The following is a 20,889-nucleotide window of genomic DNA, read 5'->3' as shown; positions in this document are numbered from 1 at the left end:
TCAAAATCCAACGGACTTATCAGTTTTTTCAGGATTTCAGGATAGGGGGATTGCAATGTTTCCATTGAATTTTGTCATGTATTAGGGTATGGAACTCGTATTTAATCAAGAGCACCAATCCCTCTATGTACCTTGATGTTAGTGACATTGGTTGTCGAACTCCTTCGAGATTCGCTCCCAAACCGGGAGCTTCTGAAAATGTCGCTCCCGCTCTCGTTTTCGCTCTCGCTCCCCGCTTTTGCTCCCACTCCTAAGTAACACTGAGCCAGATGATGTTGGCAACTCTAGCAATAGCGAGTAGTACTGGTCACAGACTTTTGTTGTAGAGGCCATTTATAGCCTCCTTGGTTATGTGTTTTTGTTTTGATCTCTATATCATCATCGTGTATGTATTGGACAATGCACTAGGTGCCATTTTGATATAATGGATATATTCATGAGCCTACTTTGATCATATGTTGTCTTCTATCTATATTCTAATGCTGTGTGTTTGGAAACATGAATGAAAATCTTTAAAATTATGTGTTTTTATAAAAAATAAATATTTAATGTATTTTTTACAACGACCGAGTCATTGCAATCGAGTCGGCCTAGTCGATACTGAGTCGGAGTCGACCGAGTCGATACTGAGTCGGAGTCGACCCTCGGCCTAGTCGGAGTTTTAAAACATTGGTTTGCAGTTCCCAATAACTAGGTTTCTTCCCCTGTTCGACTGTTCGTTGGCCTTGGATGTTGGGAGAGCTACAAGAAGTGGTTCGAAATTTCACACCCAACATAGCACAATCAGGCCCTCTTTGCCTTGGCTACTATTTGGAGGACCTCATCAGGGTGGTTAGCATGGGCAAATCTGTGGTGGCTGACAGGGATGATGTTTCTACTTTCGGTTCAGATGTTGGCCAGGGTGTTGCTCTTCCTTGGCATTCCTAGTGCTTATTGTTGTCGCTGGCGTACTTCTTTCTGATGTGTTATATATTTCACGGTTCACCATTTGGGCTTTACCTTTTTGTGTTCCCTCCCCTTCTCCCTCATCTTGTTTTCTATTTTTTCTTTCTTGTTTCGGAGATGATCTAGGCATACCTTATCATTTTTGCAATGTTCCACCAAGTTAACGGGATGAGGAGGCAAGGGAGCAGGGATATGCAGGAGCGGCCTATGCAAAAGCTCCCCACCAATTTTTAGGAAACGTGGGGGGACGTCGGGGTCTTAAAAACTTATAAATATAAAATATAAATCGATGAATCATATAACTGAAACAAATTTAAAACGAAAAGCATGATCATTGATATCATTATCATATAAATTATAATCATACATCATACATGTAAGTTTGTAATTGTACAATGTAACTACTAGTCTACTAACTTACTAACAATGCACAATGAAAATAAATTATAAAATTATAAATGTTTAAACTTTTAAACTTTAAACCATATTGATGTTCCACTTCCAACTATGAACATTGAATACTGAATATTGAAATAAAATTATAAAAGTCAAGTCTGATACATCAAGAGTCAAATTTTTTAATTTTATAGAGTCAAAATAACATAAGAACATATCAAAAGATAAATGAGCATAATTGCTCAAGGTAATCCGTTCAATGAAGGAGCAGACAGAAGGCTGCTTGGCGATGGCGGCAGTATTCCGTTCAACGAAGGAGCAAACAGAAGGCTGCTTGGCGATGGTGGCAGTGTTCAGTTCAACGAAGGATCAAACAGAAAATGAAATGTGAAATGGACATAATGTAAACCCTGCCCGATCGGTCAACAAATATTAAAAATTACAATTTTTTTGTTTGATAAAAAACATTGCGAATTTTTTCTAGGGAAACGACCCCAATTGGAGGAAACAACCCCAAAAATGAAGGAAAATGACCCCTTTCAAGTTTCCTCGCGTACCCTGTTTTTTGGGAGTTTGGGGAAATTTCCCCCTCTCGTCCCCAAGTCCCCAGAGTGCGAGGGAGCTAGGAAACGCGACCCCGTGGAACACTGCATTTCTAATAAATGTTGCTTTTCCTAGTCCCATCAACCTATTTTGATCACTTGTGGATGTTGATATATATTTTCTTCTTCTTTTATTTCCTTCTGTCTTTACACACAAGAGACAATCTCTTGTTTCTAAATATCGTTTGCACAATATATGATGAGTTGACAGCATTATTGACACCATCAATACTTAATGGGCTATTTGAACTTTGAAGCAATCACCATATTAGCAACATTTCGTGCACCCAAGGTTGTGATGAATCTAAAGAACATAGTGCCTCTTGTAGTTGACTCAGATATGGGAGGCTACTACTCTCATCTATCTGTAGTAGTTTTTAACATGCAGTATTTCTATCTATTTGCCTTTCCCCAACGTAATTTTGTTGTAAAGAAATAGTTTCCAAGCATGATTTTTATTAACTTGGCTTATTCATAAAGTTGTGGATGATAAATTGGAATACCATTTGCATGAAAGAAGGCAACAGTTTAGCAGACCTCCTGGACATTTTATGTTATTAGTTGAGGGTTTGAAATGTGTATTATTAATTAAGGATTTGAAATGTGGACTACTCACCTCAGGCAGTTTCTGCAAAGTGCTTTTAAAGTTCAAACTGAAGACATTTGCTTAATTCTGCCTTGCTATGTGCCAGCTTTCTTTGTTTTATGTATGGTAGCACCTATGACTCTTGCACCCTCCTTTTGAGGTTCCTACACATCCGTAGTATAATCCAAAAGAACAACATACATAGATTGGGTTTTGTTTCTTATTTACATGGTTAATATGTTCCTTGACCTTTTTGTCCCACTTTTCGAGACTTCTTACATACCTACTTTCATCCCAAGGAGTTATATGACTATTCCTGAATAAGCAGCCAGTCAGTTTATCTTCAGCTTCTGCTTATGAGTAGGGATTTTACTTTAAGCTTCTTCTTTTCTTAATTTGGACTCTTTTGTTATCCTGTTGCATGTGTACATTAAGATTCTTAGTTTCTTTCCATGTTGAGTCAATGAAAATCTGTTATTCTTGTTTGAAGTCTGTTGGTGGTCTCTAATATGATCCCTTCATGTATTCTTATCATATGCTTTTGCTTGTGTAATTTTTTTCTCTCTCTTTAATTATTCCAAACCAAACCCTTTTTTCCTGTTATTATATCGCCTCTCTTTGAATTCCTTCCAACGAGATACAGCCCATGCAACTCGTGCTTTGCATGGAGTTTTGAGAGGGGAATGTCAGTGAACATGTTTATTGTTATGATATAGATCTGAATTCCATACAGCTTAATTGCATTTCAATTTCATTTAAATGCCCAAGTGTCAAACATCTTTAGATTCTAGCATATGCCCTATCTGTTACTTTGGAAGGAAAGCCTTGAACCTTCCTCACTCTCATGTGATGTTAGTTATCAGTGTTTTGTTTATCAGAAAGCTTTGTTTTGTGCTTAATGCCAGTTTTGATATCATACTCTGGTTAATATAGTTCTTGGAGTCATGATACTTGCAGTCAGTTGTGGGCCAAGTCTTTATAGCACTTTAGTGGCGTTAATGAAAACCTTATTTGTATCCTCTATTCTTATATGAAGGGGTGAGCCAAAATGCTGGTACAGTGTTCCAGGCAGTGCAGCTGAAGCGTTTGAACAGGTAAGAAGTGAAAACACTTAAATAATTTTTGCTTTAACTTTGAAGGTTATATATTCAATTTGTTTTAATCCATATAATACATGTCTAAGTATTTCTGTTTAATTCTCTGAAACTGGAGTACTATACATCTATAGGTCATGCGGAAGACATTTCCAGACTTGTTTGAAGCACAGCCTGACCTGCTATTTCAGCTGGTGACCATGTTAAATCCAAGTGTTTTAAAAGGAAGTGGTGTTCCTGTTTATACAACGTTGCAGGTCTGTTTTGAATACCGTGCCTTGATAACAGTGATCTTTTTATAACCTAAACAAATATTGCTAATGTTTATATTTTGTATGTAAATAGAATTTCGTTGGTTGGCTCTTATGCTTTTAGCTTTGGAAAAGTAGATTCTGGTAAAAGATTACTTGTAAGATAAATATTTAATTCTGTGTCCCCCAGGGTTGGGGGGGCTCCTACCACGTTTCACATGCTGTGGAGGCAGGGGGCACGTGGGGAAACATTTAACCACATCCCATTTTGGAGGAAACACTTTGGGAAATGTTTCCCATTGTGGGAGGTGTTTCCCAAAAAGGGAGTGCTTAGGCGCCGACCCTGTAAGGGGGATACCTGGGTGCCTCACCACCTGATTTTTTGTCCAACAACCCTTCAAGATAAAGATAGTGGATAGAGTGTTGAGGAGTTTGTAACCTTGATTTTAATGTTACTTCAAAAAATACAAAATACCACTATCTTCAGTACTCTTCAAAAGGGTACTCTTAGTTTTTCGATTTATTTAAATAGTTGAAAAAAACCTTACGTGAACACATGTTTATGCATAATGCAATTGAAATATTACTACGTCAATTTCGAAAAAAAATAAAAAAATAAAACTTCGCATAAAAAAAAAATTATAATATGAAAAACGTAGCTCTCTTAGTGTAGACTATGCTCGTATATATAAAAAAATTAATTACACATTTAGACTAAGTTATGCTATGTGAACACATGCATACCTCTTAAGACGTGTGAAAATTTGCACAGGCATTTAATTTTAATGGAAATTTGACATATTATAGGACACTAAATATTTTTTCAAAAAATATCATTAGGACAACAACATAATTCTCCACAATTTGTCTTTTTACTCCAAATCAAAATTCACACTGCTTATAAGAATTTTGAGGGCTTCAATTCAATAAAAAGAGGAAAATCTTGAAATTTCATCATCACATTTGGCCCAAAAGTGTAACCCATCTTCATGCTTTCACCCATGACTAATTATTTTCCTTTTCCCATAATTTTAGTTATTAACCAGAAGAGATCCATCTTAATCATTATCTTGCAAGTGACTCAGAGGGATCAAATATTTTGAGGTGAAAACCTCTTTTAGAGTGGAAAACTTTAAAAAAAGTTTGCACCTTGAAATATTTTATCCCTCTCGATGTAATTCCAACAAATATTTCTTAGATTTTGGACAAAATTTACCGTCAAATATATAAAAAATGGCCAAACTGTAAAATAATGAAACTACTTGAAATATTATAACTATAAGAATTTATTTTCTTCAATTGCATTGTGTATATATATATTACACAATGCAATATTTTATCAATGGATATTAAATTTTTAAAGTAAAAGTGACATTCTTGTTTATCTCACCTTTTCTATCCTTTTACTTAACTTTTTCAACACTGCATTAATTGTTTCGGGATGTTTGAGAGTTGTTCCAACCTTATTGGACTTCATATGTTAGTAGAATTTCAAATTCTATTCAGAATCTAGAGGACTTACTTTCACGATTTTAGGATTAGTAGGATTATAGTGATTTCACTAGATTGCGCAATGATGAATTTGCATGGGATTAATTGTTATTGTTGGAATTTTATCATTATTATCTTTATTTTTATACTTTAAGAGACATGGACCCGTATGCTAGAAGCTTTGACATCCCCTTGTACCCCGAAATTTCCCTAAAATTTGGGGACACTCCCATAAGTCCCTCATCTACGTCTCCCTGCTTTGACGCTCCCACATCCTGGAAACTTGGTGGAACATTGATTTAAGTTATGGAACAATTTTTAGCATCTTTTTTTCTTTATTACACGCTCTTAGGAAATATTGAGTCATTAACTCTAGAAGGAACTTTGACTTTCTTCTCAACTTATTTTTGGTTGATCAAGGTCAAAATTTAGTTTCCTATGAGTATCTTGCAATTATATGTGATGTAGCTTCTTACAAATATGTTGTAATTAATATTTTTTTAATCATGCTTACTTATGCCATAACTAATAACATATTCAAAAAATGGTTGGAATATGTAGTTTCCCTTCGACCATTTTTTTCCTATGTGGTTCACGGACCCTTGAGATCAGTGGCCGCTACGTCCACGAAATATTTGTACTAGGCAGAACCACTCGAAAGGATCTCTTTTGGTCGACTCAACCACGGAGCTTGACCCCAAGGGTGTTGAGAGAATTGGGTCCATGACCTCTGAATAGCAAAGGTCCTTTTACGACAAGGACTTGACCAACTGAGCTAACCCTTGGGGCTTTATTTCCCTTCGACCATTTATAATGCCTTGTATGATATTTCAAACAAAAAAAAAGCAATTTCCATATTGGCCCACTTGTAAATTCTCCAAAATTGCACACCCTAGAAAACAAAATTTGTGTCTCATTAAAATTTACATGCATGAAATTCTTCTTGCATGTATAACTTGAAGATTAGGCCATCCATTTCTTTGGACGGGAGTGTTCTACTCCCTCACAGAGCACTCTCATCTTGAATGGAGGTAGTCTATGGGCATTCTCATGATTCACATGATTCAATGGTGTGAAGATGATGTTTGTGTGAGGAATCAAGTTGTTGTTGTAGGATCGAGTAGTTGTTAGGGTAAAATCGAGTTGTTAGTGAGGAGTTGAGTAACCATTATAGGGGAGTGAGTCGTTGGTGAGGAAGAATCGAGCTGCCGTTGTAGGGGATCAAGCCGTCACCGGGGAAGAATCGAGCCGTTGGTGCGAAATTGAGCAACCACTGTAGGGGATCGATTCGCCAATGAGGAATTGAGTGGCCATTAGGGAAGAAATTGAGCTGTTGCTGCTACAGAAGAATCGAGTCTCGTTGTAGGGATTGTTGGGTTGTGTTATATTCTTTCCACGACTAGCTCCCCTAGTTAACTGGGGGGGTTAGAGGGGGGATGGAGCCCCCCCTTTGCTGTGCCGATTGTGCAGTGGGGGGCGGTTGGCGCCCCTCTACGGGGTCCGGGGCAGCGTCTCTGGGAAATTTTTTCTTGGACCCTATATTAGGTGGGGCGAACCTACCTATGGTTTTGTGCATGGTTTATTTTCTGTGTTTTAGAATTTGTATGTAGGTAATTTTTGTACGAAGTTAAAACCTACATTTGGTATCAGAGCTGTTTTGGCTTCAAGGGGACGCCTTTGTTGCTGAGGGGTTTCGCTCGGGCCTGTGGTAGACCCTGTTCAGTGGGAGATCTGCGGGATCGATTCTGGTGGTGAAAGAAGATGGCGAGCAGTGGAAAGATAGAGATCGAGAAATTTAATAGTCAGAGTTTTGAGTTGTGGAAACTCAAGATGGAGGATTTGTTGGTGGATAAAGATCAGTGGATCGCGGTAGATCTGGGTACTAAACCAACGAGAGTGTCCGATGAAGAATGGAAGAAGTTGGATAGGAAGGCAAAGAGCACAATACGATTGTGTCTCAGATTCAGTGTTGCTGAATGTATCAGGGGAAGCTATGGCGAAGGCTTTGTGGGACAAGTTAGGGACTTTGTACCAATCTAAGTCTTTGGTGAATAAACTGTTCCTACGAAAAAAGCTGTATAACTTGAGGATGAAAGATGGAGGCTCGGTGACAGAGCAACTGAACGCATTTAATACTGTGGTAAGTCAATTATTATCTGTTGACATTAAGATTTCAGATGAAGATAAGTGCATCAGTTTGTTGTGTTTTCTACGAGATTCGTGGGATAGTCTGGTTATTGCAATAGGCAGCAATGCAATTGCCTTATAGTTTGATGAAATAGTCTCATCCTTGTTGACGGAGGAGATGAGATGGAAAAATATGTAGAGCCAGAATGGTGATGCCTTGTCTGTACGAGGATGTTCCCAAAATAGAAAAAAAATAAGTCATCGAGTGGGAGATCTAAATCTAGAGGGAGATCTAAATCTCCAGGAAAACCTGTAAAGGTGTGCTGGAAATGCGGAAAGGAAGGGCACTACAAAAGGGACTGTAAATCTAAAGCTCTTGACAAAGGAAAGGGATCTGATGGTGCTCCTTCTACACAGGCGAAAACCACCTTAGATGAAGGTGGGGATGTGTACTTGGCTTCTTCAAGTACACATGTAGATCATGAGGCATGGTTGATTGACTCAGGTGCATCCTTTCACTTCACTCCCCATAGAGAGTGGTTTTGCGAGTATGAGAAATATGATAGTGGTGATGTCTTCTTGGGGGATGACAGGAAGGCTAAAATCGTTGGTCGCGGAAAAATTAAGTTGAATTTGCAAGGTGGAAGGATTAGAACACTTCCGGGTTTTCTGCATATTCCTGCATTGGCCAGAAATCTGATTTCTGTAAGCAAGTTGGATGATGCAGGTGTAAAAATAATGTTCGAGAATGATACTTGAAAGATGGTTCGAGGAGCACTGGTATTGATGCGGGGAGTTCGGATTGGAACTCTGTACAAGCTGCAAGGTAGCACTGTTGTTGATGGGTGCAACAGTTCTGTGGTTCCTGAAAGTGCAGCAAAAAATCTAGTTGCCTCTGGAGGAAAGACCATGCTATGGCACCAAAGGCTTTGGACATATTGGAGAGAAGGGCCTTCGAATACTTCATGGTAAAGGTATGGTAGAAGGTATGACTAATAATTCTCTGGATTTTGATTTCTGTGAAAATTGTGTATATGGGAAGCATAATCGAGTGAGTTTCCCTTCTGGTGGTAAGAGGGTGAAACAGATATTAGAGCTTGTGCAAAAATAATGTTCGAGAAGGATACTTGCAAGATGGTTCGAGGAGCATTGGTATTGATGCGGGGAGTTCGGATTGGAACTTTGTACAAGCTGCAAGGTAGCACTGTTGTTGATGGGTGCAACAGTTCTGTGGTTCCTGAAAGTGGAGCAAAAAATCTAGTTGCCTCTGGAGGAAAGACCATGTTATGGCATCAAAGGCTTTGGACATATTGGAGAGAAGGGCCTTCAAATACTTCATGGTAAAGGTATGGTAGAAGGTATGACTAATAATTCTCTGGATTTTGATTTCTGTGAAAATTGTGTATATGGGAAGCAGAATTGAGTGAGTTTTCCCTCTGGTGGTAAGAGGGTGAAACAGATATTAGAGCTTGTGCATAGCGATGTGTTTGGACCTATGAAGGTTCCATCACTAGGTAAGTTTGTGTACTATGTATCATTTATAGATGACTTGTCAAGGAATACATGGATATATTTTCTTAAGAATAAATCTGAAGTCTTTGACAAGTTTAAAGAATTTAAGGCTTTGGTGGAAAACCAGACAGAGAAGAAGATAAAGGTGCTGAGGACAGATAATGGTGGAGAGTTTTGCAACAAGGAATTTGAAGAATTCTGTAAGAAGTGTGATATAACACGGCAGAAGAGTACTCAATATACACCTGAGAGAAATGGAGTTGCAGAAAGAATGAATAAGATGTTGATGGAAAGGGCAAGAAGCATGCTTAGTGGTGTCGGGTTATGACATGAATTCTAGGCAAAGGCGGTGGAAACTGCATGTTACCTGGTCAACAGATCACCTTTATCAGCGTTGGAGGATAAGACTCCACAAGAGGTATGGATTGGTAAGAAACCCTCTTTTTCACATCTGAGGGTATTTGGACGTGATGCATATGTACATGTTCCAAAGGAGAAAAGAACAAAGTTGGATAGTAAACCAAGATGTGGTGTTCAGAGAGGGGAAAATGTTATTAAACATGAAGTCCAACCAAAGGAACCTGAGAAGATAGGGTTTGAGCTAAAGGAGGAAGAATCAGACTCTACAGTAGAAGAGGAATCAGAAGATGAAGAGCCACAAACTCCAATTGTGAGAAGATTAGTTCGAGAAAGAAGGCAACCAGAAAGGTATAGTCCATCTACTTTCTGTTCAAATTTTGCTTTATCTATTACTAATGATGATCCCAGAACTGTGAAGGAAGCAATAGATCCAGAGGATGGCAAACTCTAGAAAGAGGCCATGGTTGATGAAATGGCATCTTTGGACAAAAAAGAGGCTTGGGATCTGGTGGAGTTGCCGGATGGAAGGAAATCCATTGGCAGCAAATGGGTGTTCAAGAAGAAGACAAATGCAAAAGGAAAGGTGGAGAAATACAAAGCTCGGTTGGTGGAAAAAGGTTATTTGCTAGTTGCCGGGAATTGATTTTGGTGATATTTTTTCTCCTGTTGCCAAGGTAGCTTCTATTAGATTACTTTTATCTGTTGCTGTTGCTTTTGATTTTGAGGTAGAACAGATGGTTATGAAGACAACATTTCTTCAAGGGGATCTGGAAGAGGAGATTTACATGAAGCAACCTGAGGGCTTTGCGGTGAGGGGTAAGAAAGAACTGGTATGCAAGTTAAAAAAGTCTTTGTATGGGTGAAAACAATCACTAAGGATGTGGTATCAGAAATTTGATACATTTATACCGGGACTTGGCTTCACCAAAAGCAAAGCAGATCATTGTGTATTTTAAATTAATTGGTGGCCATGTTATTTATCTGGTCTTGTATGTGGATGATATGTTTCTGGTTGGAAATGACAAAGGAATTATCCAGGATTTGAAGACCTAATTGTCCTCCAAATTCGACATGAAAGATATTGGTGCTGCAAACTATATTTTGGGCATGGAAATTAAGAGAGATCGGGCAAAGAGGAAGCTCTGGTTAAACTAGAGGAAGTATGTCGAAACAATACTGTAGAGGTTTAATATGCAGGATAGTAAACCGGTGAAGGTTCCTATTCCTGCAGGTGTAAAATTATCTACTGAACAGTGTCCCAAGACACAAGAAGAGGAAGAGGACATGTCCCATCTTCGATAGGCAAGTGCAGTCGGTAGCCTGATGTATGTGATGGTCTGTACTAGACTAGACATTGCACATGCAGTGGGGGAGTATTGAGCAGGTTTATGTCAAAACCAGGGAAGGAGCACTAGACAACAGTTAAGCGGGTTTTCAGGTATTTGCGTGGCACTAGTGATTATGGTTTATGCTACCAAGGAAGACCAGGATAGGACAGAGTGTTGGATATTTGTGGCCATGCTGATGTAGACTGGGCTAAAGATCTGGATCAAAGAAGATCTACAAGTGGGTATGTGTTTAATCTATTTGGAGGTGCAGTCAGTTGGATGAGTAAGAAACAATCTGTAGTGGCACTATCAAATACAGAGGCAGAATACATGGCAACCACTCATGCAAACAAGTAAGCAGTTTGGTTGCAGAGATTGTGTTCAAGTATGGTGTTAGTACAGGGAGCTATAATGATAAACTGTGACAGCCAAAGTGCAATTTTCTTGGCAAAGAACCCTGCTTATCATTCAAAGACAAAACACATTGATGTTCAGTATCACTTTGTGAGGGATATGATAGAAGACAAAAAGGTGTTGCTAGTAAAGGTGGACACTTTGAAGAATACTGCAGATGCATTGACAAAATTTGTGAGCTCTGAGAAGTTTTCTTGGTGTAGATAAACAATGGGCGTTGCAGGGCTGGATAAATGACTAAGCTCTCCTGTGGCCCCATGTGTAAAGAAAAAACAAGTGGGAGAATGTTGGTTTGTGTTATATTCTTTCCACGACTAGCCCCCCTAGTGAAACCGGGGGGTTAGAGGGGGGGCAGAGCCCCCCCTTCGTTGTGTCGACTGTGCAGCGTTTGGGGGTCACTGGGGGTTTGAGGGGGGTGGTTAGCCACCCTCTACGGGTTCCGGGGTAGTGCCCCAAGGAATTTTTTTTGGATCCTATATTAGGTGGGGCGAACCTATCTATGGTTTTTTGCATGATTTTCCCACATGGTTTTGTTGGCCTAGGTTGTCATTGATGTCAATATGGCAATATTCTAGATACTAGATGATGATATGAAGCCAAGGGGAAGTAGAGAGGATCCATGAAGAAACAGGAGCAAGGCCATCAGGAAAGCCAAGCCATGAGTAAGAGTCTGTTAATGGAGGAGTTAACAAAGAGAGGCATATCGGAAAAGACAGAAGCCATCAAGGTATGAGGTATCAGAGAAGGTCATTGAAAGACATTGCAAAGCCAAAGGATGACATTGGAGAAAGAGGAGCTACATTGGACGAGCATCACATGTAATACATGCCCAAAAAGAACCGAGAGGAAAAATTCATCAAAAGAGGAGTTAATGCATCAGAGGAGTATTGCAGAATATCAAAGCAGAGCATATCGGAGGAGCATAAATAGAGCTATCGAAGGAGCATAAACAGAGCTATCGGAGCTACAGGAGGAGCCATATCGGGAGTATCGGGAGTAATATATGCCAAAGAAGAACTATCGGAATCCAAAGGAAGACCGATCAGAGGAGCATAGAGGAAGAGCGGAAGAGTACAAAGAGCGGAGGACATAAAGGCAAAGGCAGAGCAGTATATAGTATATATATGCAATATACACTATCAGAGGCGGAGTGTGTGTGTATATATATATATATATATATATCGAAGAAATCATATCGGGGGGTTCTATTATGTGCCACTACCCGAAACCCCCGACTGCAATATACATGTGCGGACCCGATGATATATATGTCCGGGTGTATAAACAGGTGAAGTCCGCTAAATGTTTCGAAGCATGTTTTTTAGTGCATTTCATATATTCGGGCTCTAAGCCTTGCCACATTAAAACATGCGAATTGCAATATATATATATATATATATATATATATATATATATATATAATTGCGATACGTTGCGGACCCGCTGCAACATTATGAAATGCTCTATTGTTATATCGCATCCGCCTATCGGAACTCACATATCGCAATATACAAAGGGCTGTCACCCCTGAAAGCGCCGATTGCGATAAAGTATGCGGACCCGTTGCAACATTGCAATATGGCTTAATACTATATCACATCTGCCATATCGCAAGTGTTTAAGGCCTTGCTGCATGGAAAGCGCTGATTGCGATATACGTTGTGGACCCGGTGGATTCATTAACAACAGTGTATCAAATATCGCGTCCAGTAGGGGAATTGGCCATCGGCCATTGACAATGTTATGGGGCTCGACTTATAAAAGACTTCCGGAAGCCGTGATTGCCGAGTGCGATAATGTTGCAAAGGAGTGGATCCGATGTAGTTATAGATGCGGGCGTAATGCATTTGAAGTCCGACCTTAATATTTCGGTCCGGTTTTTTCCATATATTCCTGTGTATTTCAATAATTGTATTGCCCAGGGTTTTTAAGGCCAAAAGCTTCAAATAATGGTTCCGATAGTTCAGTGGGCCTGAATGATTGCGATTGCGATGGTGACGTGGCATGTGGGGCCTCCTTGTTGGTACTGTCTCTCAAATGAAATCCTCCGTAAACAATAAAGTCTAGTGTATGAATATTATTATTGAAAAAGGGCCTCTCTGTTATAGTTTTTATATGCAACATTTTTTCTTTGTAATTCGGCCCTCTCTTTTGAATTAACGTGTCTGTGAAGCATTGGTTAATTCGAATAGGCAGAGGAAGCTAAAGCGACCAAAGGATCGTGAAGCCGAAGAAGCAAGCGAGCACAGAGGAAACTATAGCGACTGAAGGAGGGAAGCCGAAGGATCAAGCGAGCGTTGAGAAAGCCGAAGAGCCAGCGGAAAGAGGAAACCAACGGTCAGGCGCATCAGGCATATAAAAACAGAGAACAAGGAAAGTTTAAGGTGGTTAAAAAAGAAGATGGAAGAAACAGAGGCAGCCGTAGGGTCTAGCAGAACAGAAAAGGGCCAAAGGACCAACAGGACAGGAGGGATTTGAAGGACGAACATCTCTGTTGATCGTGTTACCCTATGGGACTCAGACCTATGATGAATTAATCAGGTACACAATGCAGTCTGAAGAACAATTCTGTGATGTAATAAATAAAGCTTTATCTAACATTGTTTGAAGGGAGAAGTAGCCAGTAGAGAAGCAGTCATGCTGAAGCATTTACTGTGACAATTAGAACAGATGCTTGAACAGAAAGTTGGTTCTTATGCAGAGCTTAGTACAACTAATAGTAGACTCACTAAAGCTGTGTGGAGACTTTATCAGAGATCATGAAGGCCATTGCAGACTCTGTGTGGACAGTATGAAGAGTTGTAAAGACTCCTTCATAAGAAGACTGGTTGCCATTGATGCTGTAGCATGGAGACTACAGTGAAGCTGTAAACAGACAAAACTCAGTAAAGAAGAGTTTTGAGAGCAGAACATTACTATCAAACATGCCTTGACAAGATTGGGCCGGAGCCCTTGGGTTGATGCCTCAGAAGTTGGAAGGATTGGTGTCCTTGGAGTTGGTGCTCCTATATCCAAGGTTGGTGCCTTGATAAATCGGATCCAGACAGTTTGCAGTAGAGGGTTGGAGCCCTTGAGGTTGGTGCCTCAGAACTGGAAGGATTGGTGTCCTGCGAGTTGGTGCTCCTAAGTCCAAGGTTGGTGCCTTGACAAAACAGAGTTGGTGCTCTGGAGGTTGGAGCCTCACAAAAGTCCAAGTTGGTGCTTGGCAACAGATTGGAATCATTTATATATTGTATCTATTTTATTGCAAAGATTATATTAATAAAAGCATCTATACTAGTTGTTCATCTTGTGTTTTGAATATAAATGTTTTAATTGGTAAAACAATAGTTGAAAAAGAAATATTGCTTCACCCCCCAGTATTTCCAACAGGTTTTGGGCGCGATGGTTTTTGGTGCATGGTATTGGATGCTTCGGCATGTATATATATGTATTGTAACATTGAAAGGAACATAATGAAAAGTCAAGCTGGTAGTCCCGGTTTTGGGATTCAGGGAAAATCTTTGTGTATATGTGTTTTATGTGTTATGCTCTTGCATTGTTTATTTTCCGTGTTTTAGAATTTGTATGTAGGTAATTTCTGTACGGGGTTAAAACCTCTAGATTAAGCCGATGTTGGGGAATAATCGAGCTACCAGTGAGGAATTGAGCAACCGCCAACAAGGAATTGAGCAGTCGTTGGGGAAGAATCGAGCTGTGATGTAGATGCTAATTGAGACACAGTTGGAGAAAGGGATGGTGTCATTGGTGAGGAATTGAGCAACGGTAGAGATCGAGCTAGAGTTGCTCGAAGAGGAACAACGATAGATCTAAGAAGGGGCCTTTTGAATTTGGTGCCGAGTAAATCTACTCTTAATTGTTCTGTGACAGTTGAGTCGTTGGGAGGTTGTTTAGGCATTGGAATTCCAATGGAAGACTCCCCTCCAACTCCACTATGGGAAAATTTGACGACAACTGATGTATAGGATGGTCATACCCAGTTTTAGGCACATAGCAAATACCCTTACAATAACATTAATAACAACCAAGGGAATATCTACAGTCCCATGGATATAGACATGGAGCGAGACTTCTCTTATTGGGTCTCGCAAATCAAGAGCTTGTTGAGGAGGGTAGAATTCCTCGAGAATGAAAACAAATAGGTCCACACAGTGGTTTCTGACCTCACGCATTTGGTCGCAAAAATGAAGAATCAGGTAAATGTACGCCTGCAAACTTCAAGTGTGTACTCCCCCCACTCCAAACTAAACTCTTCAACATAAAAGGTTTGCAAGAAGAGATCAAATCACAAGAAGCCCTCTTTAAACAAGAAATGAAAACACAACAACAAAAACTTAATTCTTGGGTTGAAGTGGTTTGGAAAAGGGAGTAGCCTCCATCGCTTATCGTGATTGAAGGGGTGGTGCAATCCAAGCTGAATGAGGCATGTCTTTGTCTAATTCGAGAGTTTTATCTTAGAGTGCATGCACTCCCACTTCCTTCGACTTGTCTGGATCCTTTGTAGATGGCCACCTGTTTCCTTCACAACACCCTGGAGTTGAATAACATCTCTATTGAACGGGCATGGATGGAGCCCAACTCCACACTCTTCCTTCATTTCCGAACGCTTGAGGACCGAGTTAGAGGCCTTCGGGCCAAGTGAAGGCTGACTTTGATCTCACTTGCACAAAGAATCTTTCTAGATGTTTACTTCACCAAATCCCAACATTTGAAACTCAAGCAAGCAAGAGATTGGGTTGTAGCTGGATGGAAAGAAGGAAAGTGGGCAATTTTTTGAGATCTCAATGCCATCATTCGTGACTCAATCCTTCTGAGATACTCTTGACTTTGGGGCAATGACAGTCTCATTTAGATGGGGGACACTTTCGGGGGGAGGGGGTGTCCCCACCATCTTCGTTGGCTGTTGGAATCATAATGTCATGTTTTGGTCTTCACCAGGTACACTTCGAGATGCTATTGGGTCTTGCGACCTTTTCCTCACAGAGACACGTGCAAGTCCCACCCTCGATTTATGGGTACCACTGCATATGGTCATGCATAAAGGAGACAAGATTTGATAGTGTCAGAGGGCTAGAGGGAGTTGCATGCCATCTTCCTTTTAGCGTATGATTACTCAGAGAAGTTTAAGACTGACGTCAACATTGCAGAACCATTACTTGAAACAATTGAACGTATTGGGCCTTACAATGTCATCCAAGTCATCACTGATAATGTTGCTAATTGTAAGGCAACATGAGCAAATATTGAGGATAAATACCCCAATGTATTTTGGTCTAGGTGTTTGGTTTACACAACGAACCTTTTGATGCTTGTTATTATTAAGAACAAAAACCAACAATACAAATGGATTGGTGATTTGTACAAGAGAGGCAAAGAAATGATAAAATTTGTTACAAATCATAGCAATACCCATGGCCTTTTCCGCCGTCACTCAAGATTGGAGTTGTTGAAGATTGCGAAGACTAGATTTGCGAGCTATTACCTCACCTTCATGCACCTTTTGAAGGTAAGAGAGTCATTGACTAGCATGGTATCAAGTCAACACTGGTTGGAATTAAAGGATAGGGCTCCAAATGCAGCTGACAAGCAAGGTTTTGAACAGGTGGAGCACTGCTCTTGATGGTTTGTTTTGGGCACGTGAGGGAAGTATTGCAATTCACCAAGCCCATTTATAGCATGATTTGTTTTGCAGATATAGATAAACCAATGATTGACGAGGTGTACGAGTAGATGGATAGCATGTTGGAACAAATAAAAGATATTGTTCAGGAAAATGATCCCAACTTGTATACAATGATTCACAATTGTGTGTGTGCATGGTGGAATAAACTTAATGTTCCACTACATGCCTTAGCGTATATCCTTATGCCAAAATACTACTCTCCATCTTGGTTGGGCCAACCTGCACCTGGGGGTGGGGTTAGGATCCAAAGGTATCTAAAGGATATATGGAAACATTAAATAAGTTGGCACTTGATAAGGACGAGTGTGCTAATCTACGTCTTGAATTAGGCAGATACTTCAGTTGCATTGGTTTGTTCGGTTCTTTGCATGCAATGGAAGATAGATACAAATTTGATGCTTTCACATAGTGGGAAGCATATGGCGTAATGGGACTTTTCCCAAAATTGGCAAAAAAACTCTCTCACAGGTTGTAAATACTTCTTCTGTAGAAAGGTGTTGGAGCACCTACAACTTCATACATAATGTGAGAAGAAACAAACAAAGTTTGGTTTATGTGCACTACAACTTGAGGTTGTTGAGTCATTATTGTGATCGAGCTTATGAGGATCCAACATATAAAATTTGGGACAACAACCAAGAGGATGATAATTTGGAGGATGGCACTATACATCTTATAGAGTTGGAACTAGAAATTTTGAGAGATGATGATGAAGCAACGACAACCATGCCACCTTGAGCCCACCATCTAGTAGCAGTGCCAGTGCTTGAGTTCCAACTATTGTTCCCTTGCTGCCGTCGCCTTCGTCTACATCCTCACATGGAGGGCATGTGCCTTCTGGTTTTGGTCATACGAGTATGCGAGAGGAGACTCCTAGAAGACCACCAGTACCACGACCTGCTCGGAAATTAGACATTTCTCATGGTGGCAAGAGGAAGTTGTAGACAATAGATTTACTTGTCTTTGCTAGTTTCTAGTAGTTTTTATAACTGTTGACTCTTTCATATTTACTATAAATCTTTTGTAAACAATATATGACAATTTAAGTTTGAAGTTTGAAGTTGGCAATTATAAGGCATTGGTAATGAATTATGAATATGATGCTTCGTGAAAGTTGAAAGTTGTTTCATTTCATTTCATTTTATAACATGTCATTTCGTGTTAGATATTCTTTATTGTAATGGTTAAATGAACACTTAGCTTACAAGTACAACTTTGGTGATCAATGATGATAAATGTTATATATTGAATTTTGAAAGCTTGAAACTTTAAGATTGATGAATCATGAGACTCAATATGTTGTATGTTACTAACTTGTGGATGTAGTTGATGAAGATTATAACTTCTAGATGATTGATGTTATATGATTCAATCTATGTTTTTATGCTTTTTATATCTAATTCATCATTCTACATGCTTTTGTTTGTTAATCAAGGTTGTCATTGATGTCAATATGGCATTGACCGAGATGTCAATATTCTTGAGATGCCTGGTTCCAGGTGATGATGTCAGGACTCTTGTTTGACAAGGATATCATCAATGAAGATGTTAAGGCATGAAAATGTCAAACCATTAATGAAGAATTCTTAAGGCATGTGCCTTGATTGGTGATATAGACCCTAAGTGCCAATATACAAGCACTTGATGTGGAGGACTATACTTCATGAAGCCATACACGTGATAATGTCATACTCTTGAATGACCACACTTGATAATGGTCTTGATGACATGGTTGGAAGACTACTTTGGAGCTTTTCCGATAACAAATTAATAAAGGCTGCACTATGACATATCACTGCACTAGTATATGATGACATTGTTGATACATGATGCTACATGGATGTTGCACTCCTACATGATGACTCTATGATCTTATGATGACATTGATAACAATGAAGAAGCCACACTGTCCCAAACATTCCTCATGTTGTCCCAAACATTTTATACATAAAATTTAAAGACAGTCACAAAGAAAAATATTTTTTGTGACCTTAGAGGCAACGTGTCAACATGGGACCTATACCATCTTAAAGAGGGTTCTTTCCTCTTTCCAATGAGCTCTTGCACCGAAACACCCAGCGGTTGATGAGATAATGATTTTTTAAGGTAAAAAGTATGAAATTGCAGGCTAGCCAACCTACACTTGTCATCTATGTCGGCGCACTTTATGAAGACGTGTCCCTTCGGTTCTATTGGCAAAAATCACTATAAATAGAAGTACTTCGACTTAGTTTCTCACCAAGCATTCGGTGATCAATACATGGCAAGAAAGCTACTGTTCACAACTCGTGAACATCCAAGGAGGAAGATTAAAAGGCTTAAATTTTGGGTTTAATATTATTCGTTGATGCAACTTTGTGATGGCTTATTAACTCGGACAATATGGAACAAAACCTCAGACAAAGGTGTACAAAATAGCTTGGACTGTGGAGAAGAGAGATCGGACTGTGAAGAAAGAAGGCTCAGAGTGTGATAGCATTACAGTGCTTAGACTGTCGCTGAACCTCAGACTTGTGGAGCCTATTACAGTGACTGTGCTCAGAAATAAAACTTTGGACTGTGACTCCTGTAATAGCACTGTGGTACAATGCTCGGATTATACTCGGCCTCAGAGCTGATCATTACAATATGATTGTTATTCAGATTACTTGACCGTGGCTCAAACAAGGGTATAACACAGTTGCACAGTGGCTCAGATTCACCTTATGATCTCAGACAGTGGTGGAGTATAGTGCAACAAACATAATATCAATGGCTTGAAGATTGTGATCTTCCCGTGACTGTGGTACAATATTACCTCCTTGATTGCAACAAATTCTAAGTGAAAGGCCAAGAAGGCAAAAAGTACTCTTGGAGAAGACTATTAAAGATACCTTGTTGGGCAAGCATTGTGAAGACCAATATTGGATAGTGAAGTTTTTGAAGCATCCTCATGGAGAGATATCTTAGGCAAGGGTTATTGAAGACACTTTTTGAAGAACTTGTCGAGACCTTGTTTGGAGTCATTGTGTAGTGATCTTGAAGAAGATCCCAGATTGGAGCCTTCCTGTTGAGTAGCCTTGACTGACCTTGGAGACACTATTGAAGACATTTTGGTGAGTAGTCTTGGAGACAGCGTTGAAGACCATGATGCATAAACCATCATGAGGTGACTTGGAGAATTTGATTGGGTGCCATGAAGGACAACAAAGACACCTGCATGTGAAGAGATCAAGGTTGTCATTGGTGACATAACATGGAGACTACAGTGAGACGAAGATAGATAGGGCTCATTGAAGAAGACATTGGGAGCTGTGAAGTATAACAAAATACAACTTGACAAAGTGAAGCTAAGGGTTGGATACCCAAGAGGTTGGAGCCTCAAAAGGACAAGGTTGGTGCCTTGGAAGATAGGGTTGGAGCCTTAGAGGATCGGAGTCCTCAAGAAACCAGGTTGGAGCCTGAACCGGATATAGGGTTGGAGCCCTTGGTGTTGGTGCCTCAAAAATGACAAAGGTTGGAGCCTTGGAAGTCCAAGTTGGTGCTTGGCAAATACAGGTTGGAGCCTAGAAGATTGAAGGTCAGTGTCTTCATCTAGGGTTGGAGCCCTACATATATTGTACTTGATTCATTGTAAAGAAGAAATTAATAAAAGCATTTATTCCTATTGTTTATTTTGTGTTCTAAATATAAGTGATCTAACTGGTAAAAATATCAGTTGAAAAGAAATACTGATTCACCCCCTCACTCAGTATTTCCAACATTGTTGACATATATGCATCAAAATATATAAATATATATATTATATAAAAATTTGCTCTCGGACCAGGAGCTTCTTAAAATGTCGCTCCCACTCCCAGGTAACCTTGGAAGAGCATTCCCCTAAATATTTAATTGAATCATCTCCTTGTAATTTTTGTACGCATAGTATTGAGTACATATCTGAACATTCCTTAATGTTCATGTGTACGAGTTAGTTGCCAATGTTATGTGTTTACACACATTCTAACTAATTCTATTCTTCTATCCAAGTTGCACAACCTTGGTGGAGAAATTATGTTCAACAATGCTAGCTTTATGATATAAAGCATATAGGTAAAATGAAGTAAAGCCCAACATAA

General features: G+C 39.6%; 1 protein-coding gene across 5 annotated transcripts in view; it reads left to right on the top strand.

The window, feature by feature from the left end:
* The window catches only part of LOC149151296 (lysine-specific demethylase JMJ17-like), a 288,744-nt gene that overhangs the window by 13,433 nt on the left and 254,422 nt on the right, over positions 1 to 20,889 (top strand). For all 5 annotated transcript variants that reach the window (XM_089445770.1, XM_089445773.1, XM_089445769.1 and 2 more), the window contains exons 2-3: positions 3,566 to 3,623; positions 3,758 to 3,880. In XM_089445770.1, the coding sequence (XP_089301896.1) occupies positions 3,566 to 3,623; positions 3,758 to 3,880 (181 nt within the window). The remainder of the gene's footprint in view (positions 1 to 3,565; positions 3,624 to 3,757; positions 3,881 to 20,889) is intronic.

Source organism: Pinus tabuliformis, chromosome 9, assembly GCF_031772625.1.
Source record: "Pinus tabuliformis cultivar Carrire ecotype Pingquan chromosome 9, CPIR1, whole genome shotgun sequence".
Classification (NCBI taxonomy): Eukaryota; Viridiplantae; Streptophyta; class Pinopsida; order Pinales; family Pinaceae; genus Pinus; species Pinus tabuliformis.
Note: the sequence above shows the minus strand (reverse complement) of the source record. Positions and strands in the feature narration are given on the sequence as shown.